Source organism: Oncorhynchus tshawytscha, unplaced genomic scaffold, assembly GCF_018296145.1.
Source record: "Oncorhynchus tshawytscha isolate Ot180627B unplaced genomic scaffold, Otsh_v2.0 Un_contig_16531_pilon_pilon, whole genome shotgun sequence".
Classification (NCBI taxonomy): domain Eukaryota; kingdom Metazoa; phylum Chordata; class Actinopteri; order Salmoniformes; family Salmonidae; genus Oncorhynchus; species Oncorhynchus tshawytscha.
The window spans coordinates 25,001-41,346 of NW_024608968.1; the positions used below are offsets into that span (position 1 = coordinate 25,001).

The window sequence follows — 16,346 nt, forward strand, 5'->3', positions numbered from 1 at the left end:
GTGGAGACACACACCTGCGGGCCGTTTTAGAACATTTTCTCGGACTGCGGCCGTGGGAAGTGCTGGGGAGAGTGTCATCTGGTCCAATCTCTTCATCTTCCTCTGAACGCCCTTCGTTCGATACCTGAGAGAAAAGATCCGAGATGAGATGCTTTCAACACAGGCATTCGTGAAAGGCGTTCCAGTAGCACTTATTATATCATTTCGAGCTCCAAAACTTGTACACAAGTTTGATCTTTTCAATGTTAATACAGCATGCAGAGTGGATGTCCCACTTACCTTCAATTTAGCTTTTCTTTCCTCTCTCCGTATTTCAAACTCCTCGAATGAAATTCTTCCCTCCAGGTAGTCAATGAGCTCTGAGCTGAACGCCGACATCTCACCGACTAACTAAAAACGATTTATGGTGTTTAAAAACACGTAAAACAATGATGATAATTCTCATTGTAAACATTTCATTTTGACAACACGAGTGGCACCGGCGACTGTTAATGACGTAATTTCAAAACGACAGAAGTTCTTCTTCGACGCTTCAAAAAAGTAGATTTGTAAATCGCTACACACCGCCACCTATCGATTAATGCATGAACCACAAAAAATACTCATAAACAAACAGAGACAAATGCACACATAAAGTATCAGATAACGACATTTACATTGGTATATTATTCTTTGATGATTTTGGTATGAATCATTGGGAGTAAATTCGTGTTTGGTTGTTGTTGTTGTTGTTGTTGTGTTCAGACAAATCCTATTCCAGACCGACAGGTGGCGCTGTTTCTGTTCCACCTCGTTTAGAGAAATCCCGTTCGCTTCTTCCATCGTCACTGATGTTATGGCGGACTACAACAAGCACAGCGGCAAGCGGCTCTCCGATGATGGAGGTGATACTAGTACATCTTTAGGGGCAATGTATCGCTGTCTTGTCGAAATAAGACTAGAAGTATAACGTTACATCGACCACCTGTAACTAATACAACATTCCCATGCTCATCGTGTCCGCTTGTGAACGGAGCTTCGGCCTGTCCCCATTCAGATAGCAGCCATTGATGTAACGTTAGCAGGTTTCCAATGAAACTAGATAGCTGGTTTTATTAGCTAGCTTTACGCGAGATCGCTAGGTTAGCCATTGCAGCTGCTTATGTATGCTGGAGCAATGTTTACGATTGTTTTTACAAATACTTTTGTCGGTAAACACAACTAATATGGGCTTCACTTGGCATGCAGCCAGTTTAAAAAAGAAGACACATTTAGCTAGCTAAGACAGATAAATGCATAGGATGCAACATGCGTTGAACGTAAAAAAAATCTGTAACATGATATGCAATAAACTATAGGCTATGCATGCACATATGCTATGTGGCAAATTGCAATAGTGTTAAAATAACTAGCTAGGTTTATGACCAAAATACCGACCATAACCGCAACAGTAGTGGGAGTGTTTGGTGCTTTCACACACCAACTTCCAAACAGGTTCACCCATAGAATTAGGAATTCCTTTAATAGGATCTCTATGGGTTCACCCACCTACCATTAACCCGGCAACCACTCCCAGGTAACAGTAGCTCATCCTTGGTTTCCCAGGCAACAGTTGCTCACCTTGGTAAGTTGTTTCGCCTCCAGCAGGACCGGAGGAGAAGGAAGGCAGTGTGAAAACTAAGACTGTCTCTTCCAGCACTGGAGGAGGGGAAACGCTCGGCCCAGGAGGTCAGCCCTGGCCCGGGAAGGTGTCCACCTCGAGCCACCCGGTACCCCCAGCCCCCAAAGTCTCTAAGATAGGATTTGGTCTGATCAGCCAGCCTATAAAGAAGCCTGCGCCCATCTCCATCAAGCTGGGTGCTAGTGTGAGTACCATTAGGGTTAGTGTGTGTGTGACATCTAACTCAGTGTGTGTGGTTGACAGATGTGTGTATCTCTCCATTTTAGAAACCCAAAGAGCCTGTACCTGTACCTGCCAAGAAACCAGCTCTGGCCTCGGTTTTCAATGTTGACTCTGATGATGTGAGTTAAGGCTGGCTTCATTTCGGCTGGCACCGAGCCAAACTTGGCTAGCCGAACCGAACGAGAGTGCTTGCATACTCTCTTAAAATAACTTTGCAGGAAAAATGTGAAAAAAGCTGCAATAGTACTGTTTGTCCATTTTGAGACACCGTAGCCAGTATACGCTTCCTCAAAATAGTCAGAATTAATAAAAAAAAGAACTCAAGAAATGTAATTAGTTTAGAAGTTGTTTTTTTCCGCGTAAGTTCACATCTAACTAAGAAGTTTCTTGTAGTATTTTTCAAAGAAAAGTCATATCTAATTGAATGACAGACTTTAATGAAGAATCCCTACTGTTGACCAATCAGAGACGAAGGGGCGTAGACTTCCTCTCTGAACTTCGGCTTGCCTCTCGAAAAAATGTTGTGTACCCAAACACCTGAAAAACCGAAATCCAAAACAAACAAAAATGTCACAAAATGGCGTCACAATATATGCACAAACTGTTTTGGCTGGGAAGCATGCTGACGCTTCTTCATACACACACACACACACACACACACACACCACACAATATCCCAATAGATTAGTAGGTTGTGCAAACAAACTGTCATATGCTGTGAAACATCAATGTTGATGCCTGTGCTCTAACCACAGAGCTGTAATAACAGCTGTTTTCTCCTCTGACAGAGTGAGGAGGAGATGCCTGCAGAAGCCAAGATGAGGATGAAGAACATTGGCAGGTAAGAAGCACAACGTGTTAATTATTATCTCAAAATGTTTTTACAACATCTCACAAATGTTATCTGAAATTCCAGGTTTTCTGACATAATACTCTGTTCATAAATCACTGAGATGTGATGTACCTGTTCCTAGATCCTTGTCAAGTATTCTACCTAGTGTGCGGCATCCTATTGCCTATTAGTTAACTAATATTGACCACTTTGGAGAGACCTCTGGCCCAAAGTATGGCACTATATAGGGAATCGGTTACAATTGTGGGTGGATTTGAACCAGGCGTGATGACCACACGTGTTTGCATGGGTCATTTGAGCGTGGACCTACTACTAATCAATGTGATGTTTTCATTTTGGTCAACGCACCAGTTCACACCGCAGTGGTTTCAACAACCTTTAGGTCCACTACCACACATAACTCTCTATGTTCACCTCAGGGAGACGCCCACGTCAGCAGGCCCCAACTCCTTCAACAAGGGGAAGCAGGGATTCTCCGACCACCAGAAGCTCTGGGAGAGGAAGCTCAAGTCTCAGACGGACACTGACCAATAGGGCTCCGCCTCATTGGTTATTAGTCACAGTAAGACCAGTAGGGCTCGGCCTTACTGGGTTGCTAATGACAACAGTCAAACTGCACACCGTGTTTGCTTTTGTGTGGAATGATGTCACCTTGATTGAGTGCTTTTTCTCTTCGTTTGTCTGTTGACGATGGTGTAAAAACAATGTACATACTGCTATGTAATGATGGGGAGACATTCGTGCTATCAAGCATATTTTTTTGTTTTGTTTTAATGTGTGTGTGTGTGTGTGTGTGTGTGTGTGTGTGTGTGTTATATAGCAGACTGGAGTGGGTGTAGTTCAGAGCAATGAGGATACGTTTTGGGAAAGGGAGCTTCAAGACAACTTAATAATAGTTTGACTCATCTAGGATATATCACTACTTTATAACAGTCCTAACAGGGTTTTCAACCCTGGCCTTTCCCTCATTTATATACTGTCTGTCATGCCTTTACAGAGTGATCCTAGACAGGAACCATTTCTCCCGTGCCTGAGGTTGACGTGTAGAAATATTCATATTAGGACAATAAACTTACATTCAATTCCAAAATGAAATGTATTTTTTAATGATATTTTTTGCAAAACAAAAAGCAATTGAACCACAATGCACATACCAGTGTATCATATACATTCTTCAGATGCATAAATAATGTAAAGCCTCAATGACCATCTTGATGATGTTACTGGGTATAAGAAGAGGAGCGGAGGACAGTATTATCAAAGATTGTTATAACTAAACCAAGATAGACCACACCCTGTCGTTTCAAAAGGGGAATGAATGAGCCGTGGTGGGCAGAACAAGCGGATGCTTCACATTGATACACCCGGTGAAATATCGGTCTTATTGTTCTATCTGTGCTATTATATTCTTTCAAAAATGGAAAGACGTGACGTAAGCATTTTTTCCTTCACATAAGGAAACAAATTATTCCGCTGTCAACAGCTGTCTTTAACTGTAGCTTATGCAAGTATGTTACATCCTTCTCTGTACTGTAGTTTGTTTGTAATATAAATAAATACTCTACCTCTTCTGGGGTGTATTAACTAGGAAACAAACAGAACTCAACAGAAGCAAGAGAAACAGGAACCGGGATTTGTCCAATAGAAAGTAGTTTTCGTTGCAAAACATTTTCCGTTTGCCAAAGGTTTTGCTACGGTCCAAAAACTCTGATCTTTAGCACAGTTATTGGAGAAAAAAACCTGACCTGGTTGGTTTAAAAGGCCAATTACTGAAAAAAGAATACACCCAGGATCTGCATTGACTGCCATTTACCAGGAACCACTGCTTTGACTGCTATTTACCTCCTGGAACCTGGTAACCACTACGTTACCAGGTTCCAGGAGGTAACAACACATTCTTAGAAGCAACAACCATGAAACCACAGGTCCCTCAACCCCAAAAAATATATATACAAGGTGTCAAGTTACTGGAGAACCGCCCTAACGCCTACAAAACAGTCCCTCTGTCCTGGGTGTCTGTGTGTCTGTCTAACAGTGTCTGTGTGTCTGTCCCAGTCCCACTCTGGGCTGGCATGGCCTTGTGGAGGGATCTCCAGAACCGTGATCCAGAGTTGGAGCTAGTTATCATCCTTCCCTGGTCCTGGGGGGTCCAGTGCAGAGCAGGCAGGACTCTGATGGCCCTCCGAACTAATGGGGGCATCGGTGAGGCTGGAGTCACCATGCCCAGGGTGTGAGACAGGGGTAGAGTTAGAGGCCTGCTGGTGGTGCTGGGGCTGGTAGGGCTGGGGTTGGGGCTGGTGGTGCTGGGGCTGGTGGTGCTGGGGTTGGGGCTGGTGGTGCTGGGGTTGGGGCTGGTGGTGCTGGGGTTGGGGCTGGTCCAGATGAGGATGAGTCTGAAGTGTGGGTCTTGTTGTAAGGCTCTGATGCCTGTCTCCAGTTCAAACAGACAGGTACTGGCCAGGTAGTCAGGACTCAGGACACACACCAGTCGCCTGCTGCTGCGGATCGCACACACCACATCCTCTGTATACGCTAAAGCACAGAACACACAAACGCAAAACCACAAACACCACACAAGTGTCATGCTTGGCAGGGTGACATGATAGCTATGCAGACTGTCAAAATGTGCCAGTAAAACAGTGACTCTGTGAAACACACATTGTTCAGAATACATTTCATTTGAAAGCTGCCATCTCCAGGCCAACGTTCAACGGTAATGTTTTACAGTCTACTCTGGTAATGTGACTGTTTCTATTCACATGGCCTGCTCAACTATAACCTGAACCTAGATCAGTTTGTGCAGTATAGCCAACTCCTATGGGCGTTGGCTGGCTCTACAGCACAAACTGGTCTGGGACCAGACTAATATGCGTCCTAAATGGCAGCCTTTCTCTATATAGTACCCTACGTTTTAGTAGTACACTAAATAGGGAATAGGATGCCATTTGGGATGCAACCTAGAACCCACCTCCGCCCGGCAGCAGGTCTCTCTCTAGCAGAAAGAGGTGGTAGCCCCACTGCCCCTCCAGAACCCTGGGCAGGAGGACCTCCAGCGCCTCCTCTCTTCCTCCAATTCCTCGTCCCCCCGCCTCCTCAGAGGAAGAGCTGGGCACGTAGGACACAAAGGCATCATATTCCTTGTCATCTACAGAGTCAATACAGGGAAGGAGACAGAAGAGACATTCAGGTTACAGGGTCAATACAGGGAAGGAGACAGAAGAGACATTCATCTACAGAGTCAATACAGGGAAGGAGACAGAAGAGACATTAATCTACAGGGTCAATACAGGGAAGGAGACAGAAGAGACATTCATCTACAGAGTCAATACAGGGAAGGAGACAGAAGAGACATTCATCTACAGGGTCAATACAGGGAAGGAGACAGAAGAGACATTCATCTACAGGGTCAATACAGGGAAGGAGACAGAAGAGACATTCATCTACAGGGTCAATACAGGGAAGGAGACAGAAGAGACATTCATCTACAGGGTCAATACAGGTAAGGAGACATTCATCTACAGGGTCAATACAGGGAAGGAGACAGAAGAGACATTCATCTACAGGGTCAATACAGGTAAGGAGACATTCATCTACAGGGTCAATACAGGGAAGGAGACAGAAGAGACATTCATCTACAGGGTCAATACAGGTAAGGAGACATTCATCTACAGGGTCAATACAGGGAAGGAGACAGAAGAGACATTCATCTACAGGGTCAATACAGGTAAGGAGACATTCATCTACAGGGTCAATACAGGGAAGGAGACAGAAGAGACATTCATCTACAGGGTCAATACAGGTAAGGAGACATTCATCTACAGAGTCAATACAGGGAAGGAGACAGAAGAGACATTCAGGTTACAGGGTCAATACAGGGAAGGAGACAGAAGAGACATTCATCTACAGAGTCAATACAGGGAAGGAGACAGAAGAGACATTCATCTACAGGGTCAATACAGGGAAGGAGACAGAAGAGACATTCATCTACAGGGTCAATACAGGGAGGAGACAGAAGAGACATTCATCTATAGGGTCAATACAGGGAAGGAGACAGAAGAGACATTCATCTACAGGGTCAATACAGGAAGGAGACAGAAGAGACATTCATCTACAGGGTCAATACAGGAAGGAGACAGAAGAGACATTCATCTACAGAGTCAATACAGGGAAGGAGACAGAAGAGACATTCAGGTTACAGGGTCAATACAGGGAAGGAGACAGAAGAGACATTCATCTACAGAGTCAATACAGGGAAGGAGACAGAAGAGACATTCATCTACAGGGTCAATACAGGGAAGGAGACAGAAGAGACATTCATCTACAGGGTCAATACAGGGAGGAGACAGAAGAGACATTCATCTATAGGGTCAATACAGGGAAGGAGACAGAAGAGACATTCATCTACAGAGTCAATACAGGGAAGGAGACAGAAGAGACATTCAGGTTACAGGGTCAATACAGTTTATTGATGAATCATTGAAAATAGGTGGGGGTTTTTAGATTTCAGGATATTCCCGAATTGACTGATTTCAATTAGAATTGACCCCAACCCTTTTTTAAACACATAATACAACACATCGTACTGCAGTGATGACAGTTAGGACAGTGATGACAGTTAGGACAGTGATGACAGTTAGGACAGTGATGACAGTGATGACATTAGGACAGTGATCACAGTTAAGACAGTGATGACAGTTAGGACAGTGATGACAGTGATGACAATTAGGACAGTGATCACAGTTAAGACAGTGATGACAGTTAGGACAGTGATGACAGTTAGGACAGTGATCACAGTTAGGACAGTGATCACAGTTAGGACAGTGATGACAGTTAGGACAGTGATGACAGTGATGACAATTAGGACAGTGATCACAGTTAGGACAGTGATGACAGTTAGGACAGTGATGACAGTTAGGACAGTGAAGACAGTTAGAACAGTTAGGACAATGATGACAGTTAGGACAGTGATCACAGCTAGAACAGTTAGGACAGTGATGACAGAACAGTGATGACAGTAAGGACAGTTATGACAGTTAGGACAATGATGACAGTGATGACAGTTAGGACAGTGATGACAGTTAGAACAGTGAGGACAGTTAGAACAGTGAGGACAGTGATCACAGAACAGTTAGGACAGTGATGACAGAACAGTGATGACAGTAAGGACAGTTATGACAGTTAGGACAATGATGACAGTGATGACAGTTAGGACAGTGATGACAGTTAGAACAGTGAGGACAGTGATCACAGTTAGAACAGTTAGGACAGTGATGACAGTTAGGACAGTTATGACAGTTAGAACAGTGAGGACAGTGATCACAGTTAGGACAGTGATGACAGGTAGGACAGTTATGACAGTTAGAACAGTGAGGACAGTGATCACAGTTAGAACAGTTAGGACAGTGATGACAGGTAGGACAGTTATGACAGTTAGGACAGTGATGACAGGTAGGACAGTTATGACAGTTAGAACAGTTAGGACAGTGATGAGTTAGGACAGTTATGACGTAAGAACTGACAACAACAGGCTTTTTTTCTAGAACACCCAGCCATATTTCTGTGTGGTTTGAGGTTGTAACTAGTCAAGTTGAAACAGTCATTTCCTGATGGCTAGATTTGAGGTTTGCCTAGATGCTAGATAGCTTTTATCTGACAGTGTGTGTTTTCATGTGTGTGTAAGATTGGGAGTGGAGGAGATAGACACCAAATAACAACCAATAGATACTTGGTAAGAGTGGTCTGTCTCTGTCTGTCTGTCTGTCTGTGTCTGTCTGTCTGTGTCTGTCTGTCTGTGTCTGTCTGTCTGTCTGTCTGTCTCTGTCTGTCTGTCTGTGTCTCTGCCTCTGCCTGCCTCTGTCTGTCTGTCTGTCTGTCTGTCTGTCTGTCTGTCTGTCTCTGCCTGTCTGTCTGTCTGTCTGTCTGTCTGTCTGTCTGTCTGTCTGTCTGTCTGTCTGTCTGTCTGTCTGTCTGTGAGTGAGTGAGTGAGTGAGTGAGTGAGTGAGAGATGTGTTTCTGACCTGTGGTGGTCTGTTTGTATGGGAGGTAGATTCTGTAGAGAATAGAGATCTCTAGCCAGTAGACGTGCACTGTTATGCCCATCCCAGCTACAAACAGCAGAGACACCACCGGACACACTATCACCAGCACACGGGAAACTGAAACAACATTACAAAATACACATTATAAACTGGGTGGTTCCAGTCCTGAATGCTGATTGGCTGACAGCCGTATACCACGGGTATGACAAAACATTTATTTTTACTGCTCTAACTACGTTGGTAACCAGTTTATAATAGCAATAAGGCACCTTGGGGTTTGTGATATATGGCCAATATACCATGGCTAAGGGCTGTATCCAGGCACTCCACATTGCGTCGTGCGTAAGAACAGCCTATAGCCGTGGTATATTGGCCATATACCACACCCCCTCGGGCATTATTGTTTAATTATAACACATAGGAGCGTTGTTGTCTCAGATAACAGTATGACAAGATATGGTTATTAAGTCAAAAATACATTGCTAGTGTTCTCTGAAAAATGGATCTGACTCGTGGTAGGCTAACCCAGAACCAAATCAGATGCAATGAGAGACTTGGGCTGCGTTCCGATAATCTCTACTTCCTCTAGATGTGTGAACTTGTTCATTACTCCCAACCAATTGAAAAGCATTGGATTGGACCAGGCAGGTGCCAGAGGGAGTTGTCATAAAACAGTCATTTCATTCCAGATCCATGAAGGGAAGTGAACAAGTGCACACTTGGGGAGAAAGGAGAGATGATTGAGATGCACCCCATCAGTATTCTTCTGGTACCTGCAGCTTTCCTTGTCAGCCTGATGGTGGCGCTGCTGTTGCCTACAGAGTTCTGGGCCAGACAGGTGAAGGTGGAGTCCAGGTGTAGCTGGGTCACCTCTGGGATTTGAGCTGTCCTGGTGACCGTGAACTCAAACTCTGCAATACTCCTTTCCCTCACCTGCCTGGAGAGGAAACAGAAGGTGACCCTCTGGTCGACGACGAAAAGCCAACTGACATTTACTCCTGAGGTGCTGACCTGTTGCACCCTCGACAACTACTGTGATTATTATTATTTGACCATGCTGGTCATTTATGAACATTTGAACATCTTGGCCATGTTCTGTTATAATCTCCACCCGGCACAGCCAGAAGAGGACTGGCCACCCCTTATAGCCTGGTTCCTCTCTAGGTTTCTTCCTAGGTTTTGGCCTTTCTAGGGAGTTTTTCCTAGCCACCGTGCTTCTACACCTGCATTGCTTACTGTTTGGGGTTTTAGACTGGGTTTCTGTACAGCACTTTGAGATATCAACTGATGTAAGAAGGGCTATATAAATATATTTGATTTGATTTGGTTGTTGCCCAAATGGCATCCTGTTCCCTATAATGTACACTGTGCACTATGTAGGGACTAGGGTGCCATTTTGGGACGTAGGCATAGCCTACAGTGATACACATTGTTATTTTAATGATAGGTGGGTGCCTGACAAAAAAAAGGTTTAATGAATGAATCATTCATTCATTAATGTTAATGCTTAATATACAATAATACATGACGAGCATCAACAACAAGAATGGGATCCAACTCACTGTGCTTCCATCTCCATCAGTTTCATCACGCCTTCATGGTTGCTATGGGAACTGATCCACCACTGGACCACTGGGTCAAAGGTCCTCTGGAACCCAAAATGCACCTGACAGCTCAGATTATGAGGCTCCCCTGGGGAATAGAGGGTTGATATAAGGACTAGGTTGCATCCCCATTACCTATATAGTGCACTACCTCATAGGGCTCTAGTCTAAAGTAGTGCACTACCCCCATAGGTCTCTGGTCTAAAGTAGTGCACTACCCCATAGGGCTCTGGTCTAAAGTAGTGCACTACCCCATAGGGCTCTGGTCTAAAGTAGTGCACTACCACATAGGTCTCTGGTCTAAAGTAGTGCACTATATAGGGAATAAGTTGCCATTTAGGACGAAGACATAAACTGGTGAAACACAGTGATCATACTCTGTACAACTGCCATCATCAAATCAATCATTCAACCTCAGGCTCTGCACTCACCCAGCTCCACGCCCTCCTCATTGCCATGGGGATAAGTAATCTGTGGAGGGTCTTTGGTGTCAGCGGCTGTGGAGGTAAAAGTGACATTTACTAGAATGTGTGTGTACAGTATGTGTACGAGCATGTGTGGTGTGTGTGCGATTCGTAAGTGCGTGCATGTGATCGTGCTTGTGTGGTGTGTGTATGGGCGTGCGTTCATCTTGTGTGGTGTGTGTATGGGCGTGTGTTCATCTTGTGTGGTGTGTGTATGGGCGTGTGTTCATCTTGTGTGGTGTGTGTTGGGAGACAGAGCCTGTAGCGACAGTCCTCCCGTACTTACGTATGACCGAGACGTTAACAGATCTCCTGACTGTCCAGGGGATCCCGTTGTCTTCGTAGGTGTAGTCACAGAAATACACTGTAGCATCACTCACATAGACAGTACCCAGCAGAAGAGTATACCGGTCTACCACAGAGATAGTCCTCTTATCCTGTATCTCACACACAGGCCTGGCATCCTGCAGAGAAACCCATGATGTAAAGCCATTATTCACTTGTTTGCCTGTTCAGTCGTTTGTTCATTTCTTTGTACGTTCGTCTATTTATTCCATACATGTGTTGACCTGTCACAGGTGATCAGGTGTGTAACCGGTCACATGGGTGTGTAAGGCTTGTACTTGTGTTTACTAAAGGTTAGGAGTTTGTGTAAAGTCTTAGATGCAGTGGAATGATACCATAACTACATTCTGAAGAGAAACAAACATCAGGTAAAACCTGCCGTCCATCAATATACCACCCACCTACCCACCCATCCACCAATCCAACCACCCACCCACCCACCCATCCATCTACCCACCTACCCAACCAACCACCCACCTACCCAACCTACCCACCCACCCACCCACCCATCCATCCATCCATCCATCCATCCATCCATCCATCCATCCATCCACCCACCCACCCACCCACCAACCACCCACCAACCACCCACCCACCCACCCACCCATCCAACCACCCACCTACACCCACCCACCCACCTACACCCACCCACCCACCCACCCACCCACCATACACCCACCCACCCACCCACCCACCCACCCACCACTCACTCACTCACTCACTCACTCACTCACTCACTCACTCACTCACCACTCACTCACTCACCACTCACTCACTCACTCACTCACTCACTCACTCACTCACCCACTCACCCACCCACCCACCTACACCCACCCATCCATTCATTCAACCATCCATCCATCCATCCAAACATCCAACCACCCATCCAACCATCCACCCAACCATCCATCCATTCATCCATCCAAAAATCTGCTGGAATAATCACCTTGTACCATGTGACCTCTGACCTCTGTGTCCGACATTTGATCCCAGGACATGGGATCCTGCCACCTTTGCCCAGAACCAGTGTGACTCTGTTCTCCTCTGTGTCCCTGCACCCCAGGTTGGCCCTCTCCAGCACCTCCACATAGACGTGGATCACCATACCACTGTGATAATAACAACACACATTCAAATTCACACATTGTTCTTGGAAAGGTCAAAAATATAGGCAAACTGTTTTTCAAAATCAAACCCAGGCAAACTGTTCAAAGTAAGAACCCGAATTTGTACTGTCTTTGTGAAGGCGTTTTGGTCCTGAAGAGAATTCATGTAATGACGTGGCATGTTTTGGAGAGTTACACTACTTCACTTCATCCGTCCATTCCACCAAAGCTTCTCTCACTTCTTCTGATCAAAGGGCAGGAAACAGAGAGAGGGGCCTACCCAAACAGAGTCAATACAGACTACCTACCCTGTGAAACAGAGAGAGGAGCCTACCCAAACAGAGTCCATACAGACTACCTACCCGGTGGAAACAGAGAGAGGGGCCTACCCAAACAGAGTCCATACAGACTACCTACCCTGTGAAACAGAGAGAGGGGCCTACCCAAACAGAGTCCATACAGACTACCTACCCTGTGGAAACAGAGAGAGGGGCCTACCCAAACAGAGTCAATACAGACTGCCTACCCTGTGGAAACAGAGAGAGGGGCCTACCCAAACAGAGTCAATACAGACTACCTACCCTGTGAAACAGAGAGAGGGCCTACCCAAACAGAGTCAATACAGACTACCTACCCTGTGGAAACAGAGAGAGGGGCCTACCCAAACAGAGTCAATACAGACTACCTACCCTGTGAAACAGAGAGAGGGGCCTACCCAAACAGAGTCAATACAGACTACCTACCCTGTGAAACAGAGAGAGGGGCCTACCCAAACAGAGTCCAATACAGACTACCTACCCTGTGGAAACAGAGAGAGGGGCCTACCCAAACAGAGTCAATACAGACTACCTACCCTGTGGAAACAGAGAGAGGGGCCTACCCAAACAGAGTCAATACAGACTACAGACTACCTACCCAAACCCTGTGTGAAACAGAGAGAGGGGCCTACCCAAACAGAGTCAATATAGACTACCTACCCTGTGGAAACAGAGAGAGGGGCCTACCCAAACAGAGTCAATACAGTACCTACCCTGTGAAACAGAGAGAGGGGCCTACCCAAACAGAGTCAATACAGACAACCTACCCTGTGGAAACAGAGAGAGGGGCCAACCCAAACAGAGTCAATACAGACTACCTACCCTGTGAAACAGAGAGAGGGGCCTACCCAAAGACCGTCAACAGACTACCTACCCTGTGTGGCATGTGTACATCCCAGAGTCCTTTGCAGTAACGGTAGAGAACCAGAGTGCGTTCCCCCGTCCTGTCACGGCCCCGTCAACTCTGTCTCTGTTGGTTTCCCCCTCGGCCTTCGACCAATCAGCTTCCTCAGAGCTGGCTGTGATGTTGTAGAGGCGCTCACAGAGACCGGCAGACTGTGGTTTGGTACATTGCATGACAAACCCCTCCCCAGAGAAAGCTTTGTAGCCGTACGTCTCTGAGCCTGGCTTCAAACCTACACGTGTCACACAAGAAAGACATCTCTCATTCCACACAGATGTACGTATAATGTAAATAATGTCATTAATACTGAAGGCATATGATATGTCTATATGCACATGGAATATCTACCTGGTCAAATCTATAAATGTTGTTTTATACAATTGTTTGATAATAAAGATAAGTACCTTCTTCCTTGTCCCAGCGACTTTCACAGAAGTATCTCTGCAGAAAACATGCGATGATTGCTAAAGCCAGTGACGGTCCAGGGTGCATCACTCCGTACCACTGCATTCATTCCAATATCAAACCCACCACTTCCTTCATTTCAATATCAAACCCACCACTTCATTTTCATTCCAATATCAAACCCACCACTTCATTCATTCCAATATCAAACCCACCACTTCATTCATTCCAATATCAACCCACCACTGCGTGTCATAACTGTCACAAGGATCTGGGTTTCCTGGAAACAGAATCTCTTTCACCATTCTAAAACCAGACAAATAGCTGTCAGTCCCTTCCTTTCCTAGTAAATGAAAAGGGACTCATCTGAACTAGTTTCCCTGCGTTCCACTGCTCTGTTCTCCTTTAGCCACTAGTCTGTGCAGCTTGCCTCTTAGACGGTTGGAAACCAATCATATCTGATACTGGCTTCCCTCAGAGATGCACCATGTGAAAACATGACCACCAGTTTCCTGTGTCAACGTCCATTTCCTGGTTAGATGCAGAGAGCTCTACTTCTCTAGAAGTTTCACACCATCTTTGGGATTCTGTGCATCTGTGGGTGTGGGTAGACGGAGTGTGAAATGTGTAAGTATGCAAGGCTGATCTGTGATGTAAGAGAAGGCAGCTGTGTTACAAGTCCAAAACATTTACTGAAGCACAGTTTCAATACATCAGCAACACTGAACAGTGGTGAGTCTATAGACCAATACATTAGTAACACTGAACAGTGGTGAGTCTATAGACCAATACATTAGTAACACTGAACAGTGGTGAATCTATAGACCAATACATTAGTAACACTGAACAGTGGTGAGTCTATAGACCAATACATTAGTAACACTGAACAGTGGTGAGTCTATAGACCAATACATTAGTAACACTGAACAGTGGTGAGTCTATAGACCAATACATTAGTAACACTGAACAGTGGTGAGTCTATAGACCAATACATCAGCAACACTGAACAGTGGTGAGTCTATAGACCAATACATCAGCAACACTGAACAGTGGTGAGTCTATAGACCAATACATTAGTAACACTGAACAGTGGTGAGTCTATAGACCAATACATTAGTAACACTGAACAGTGGTGAATCTATAGACCAATACATTAGTAACACTGAACAGTGGTGAGTCTATAGACCAATACATTAGTAACACTGAACAGTGGTGAGTCTATAGACCAATACATCAGCAACACTGAACAGTGGTGAGTCTATAGACCAATACATTAGTAACACTGAACAGTGGTGAGTCTATAGACCAATACATTAGTAACACTGAACAGTGGTGAGTCTATAGACCAATACATTAGTAACACTGAACAGTGGTGAGTCTATAGACCAATACATTAGTAACACTGAACAGTGGTGAGTCTATAGACCAATACATTACAGTGGTGAGGAACACTGAACAGTGGTGAGTCTATAGACCAATACATCAGCAACACTGAACAGTGGTGAGTCTATAGACCAATACATTAGTAACACTGAACAGTGGTGAGTCTATAGACCAATACATCAGTAACACTGAACAGTGGTGAGTCTATAGACCAATACATTAGTAACACTGAACAGTGGTGAGTCTATAGACCAATACATTAGTAACACTGAACAGTGGTGAGTCTATAGACCAATACATCAGCAACACTGAACAGTGGTGAGTCTATAGACCAATACATTAGTAACACTGAACAGTGGTGAGTCTATAGACCAATACATCAGCAACACTGAACAGTGGTGAGTCTATAGACCAATACATTAGTAACACTGAACAGTGGTGAGTCTATAGACCAATACATTAGTAACACTGAACAGTGGTGAGTCTATAGACCAATACATCAGCAACACTGAACAGTGGTGAGTCTATAGACCAATACATTAGTAACACTGAACAGTGGTGAGTCTATAGACCAATACATCAGCAACACTGAACAGTGGTGAGTCTATAGACCAATACATTAGTAACACTGAACAGTGGTGAGTCTATAGACCAATACATCAGCAACACTGAACAGTGGTGAGTCTATAGACCAATACATCAGCAACACTGAACAGTGGTGAGTCTATAGACCAATACATTAGTAACACTGAACAGTGGTGAGTCTATAGACCAATACATTAGCAACACTGAACAGTGGTGAGTCTATAGACCAATACATTAGTAACACTGAACAGTGGTGAGTCTATAGACCAATACATTAGTAACACTGAACAGTGGTGAGTCTATAGACCAATACCTTAGTAACACTGAACAGTGGTGAGTCTATAGACCAATACCTTAGTAACACTGAACAGTGGTGAGTCTATAGACCAATACCTTAGTAACACTGAACAGTGGTGAGTCTATAGACCAATACCTTAGTAACACTGAACAGTGGTGAGTC

At 44.8% G+C, this 16,346-nt stretch overlaps 1 protein-coding gene and 2 pseudogenes across 2 annotated transcripts; 1 reads left to right on the forward strand and 2 right to left on the reverse strand.

The window, feature by feature from the left end:
* Positions 1-23, reverse strand: part of LOC121844059 — a 24,462-nt pseudogene extending 24,439 nt beyond the window's left edge.
* A 797-nt stretch (positions 24-820) lies between these two features.
* Positions 821-4,014, forward strand: LOC121844061 (annotated as a pseudogene).
* LOC121844060 (interleukin-18 receptor accessory protein-like) lies at positions 3,826-14,669 on the reverse strand. Of its 2 annotated transcripts, XM_042313932.1 has the most exons (11): positions 14,162-14,669; positions 13,918-13,954; positions 13,484-13,745; positions 12,133-12,295; positions 11,128-11,305; positions 10,809-10,874; positions 10,336-10,465; positions 9,547-9,710; positions 8,753-8,890; positions 5,704-5,880; positions 3,826-5,267 (listed from the first exon to the last, which is right to left on the reverse strand). In XM_042313932.1, the coding sequence occupies exons 3-11, from the start codon at positions 13,684-13,686 to the stop codon at positions 4,723-4,725; spliced, it is 1,764 nt and encodes a 587-aa protein (XP_042169866.1). In that variant the 5' UTR covers positions 13,687-13,745; positions 13,918-13,954; positions 14,162-14,669; the 3' UTR covers positions 3,826-4,722. The 2 variants fall into 2 exon arrangements, with proteins under 2 accessions (XP_042169866.1, XP_042169865.1); XM_042313931.1 differs by lacking the exon at positions 14,162-14,669 and having other exon boundaries at positions 13,918-14,094.
* Positions 14,670-16,346: the final 1,677 nt, after the last annotated feature.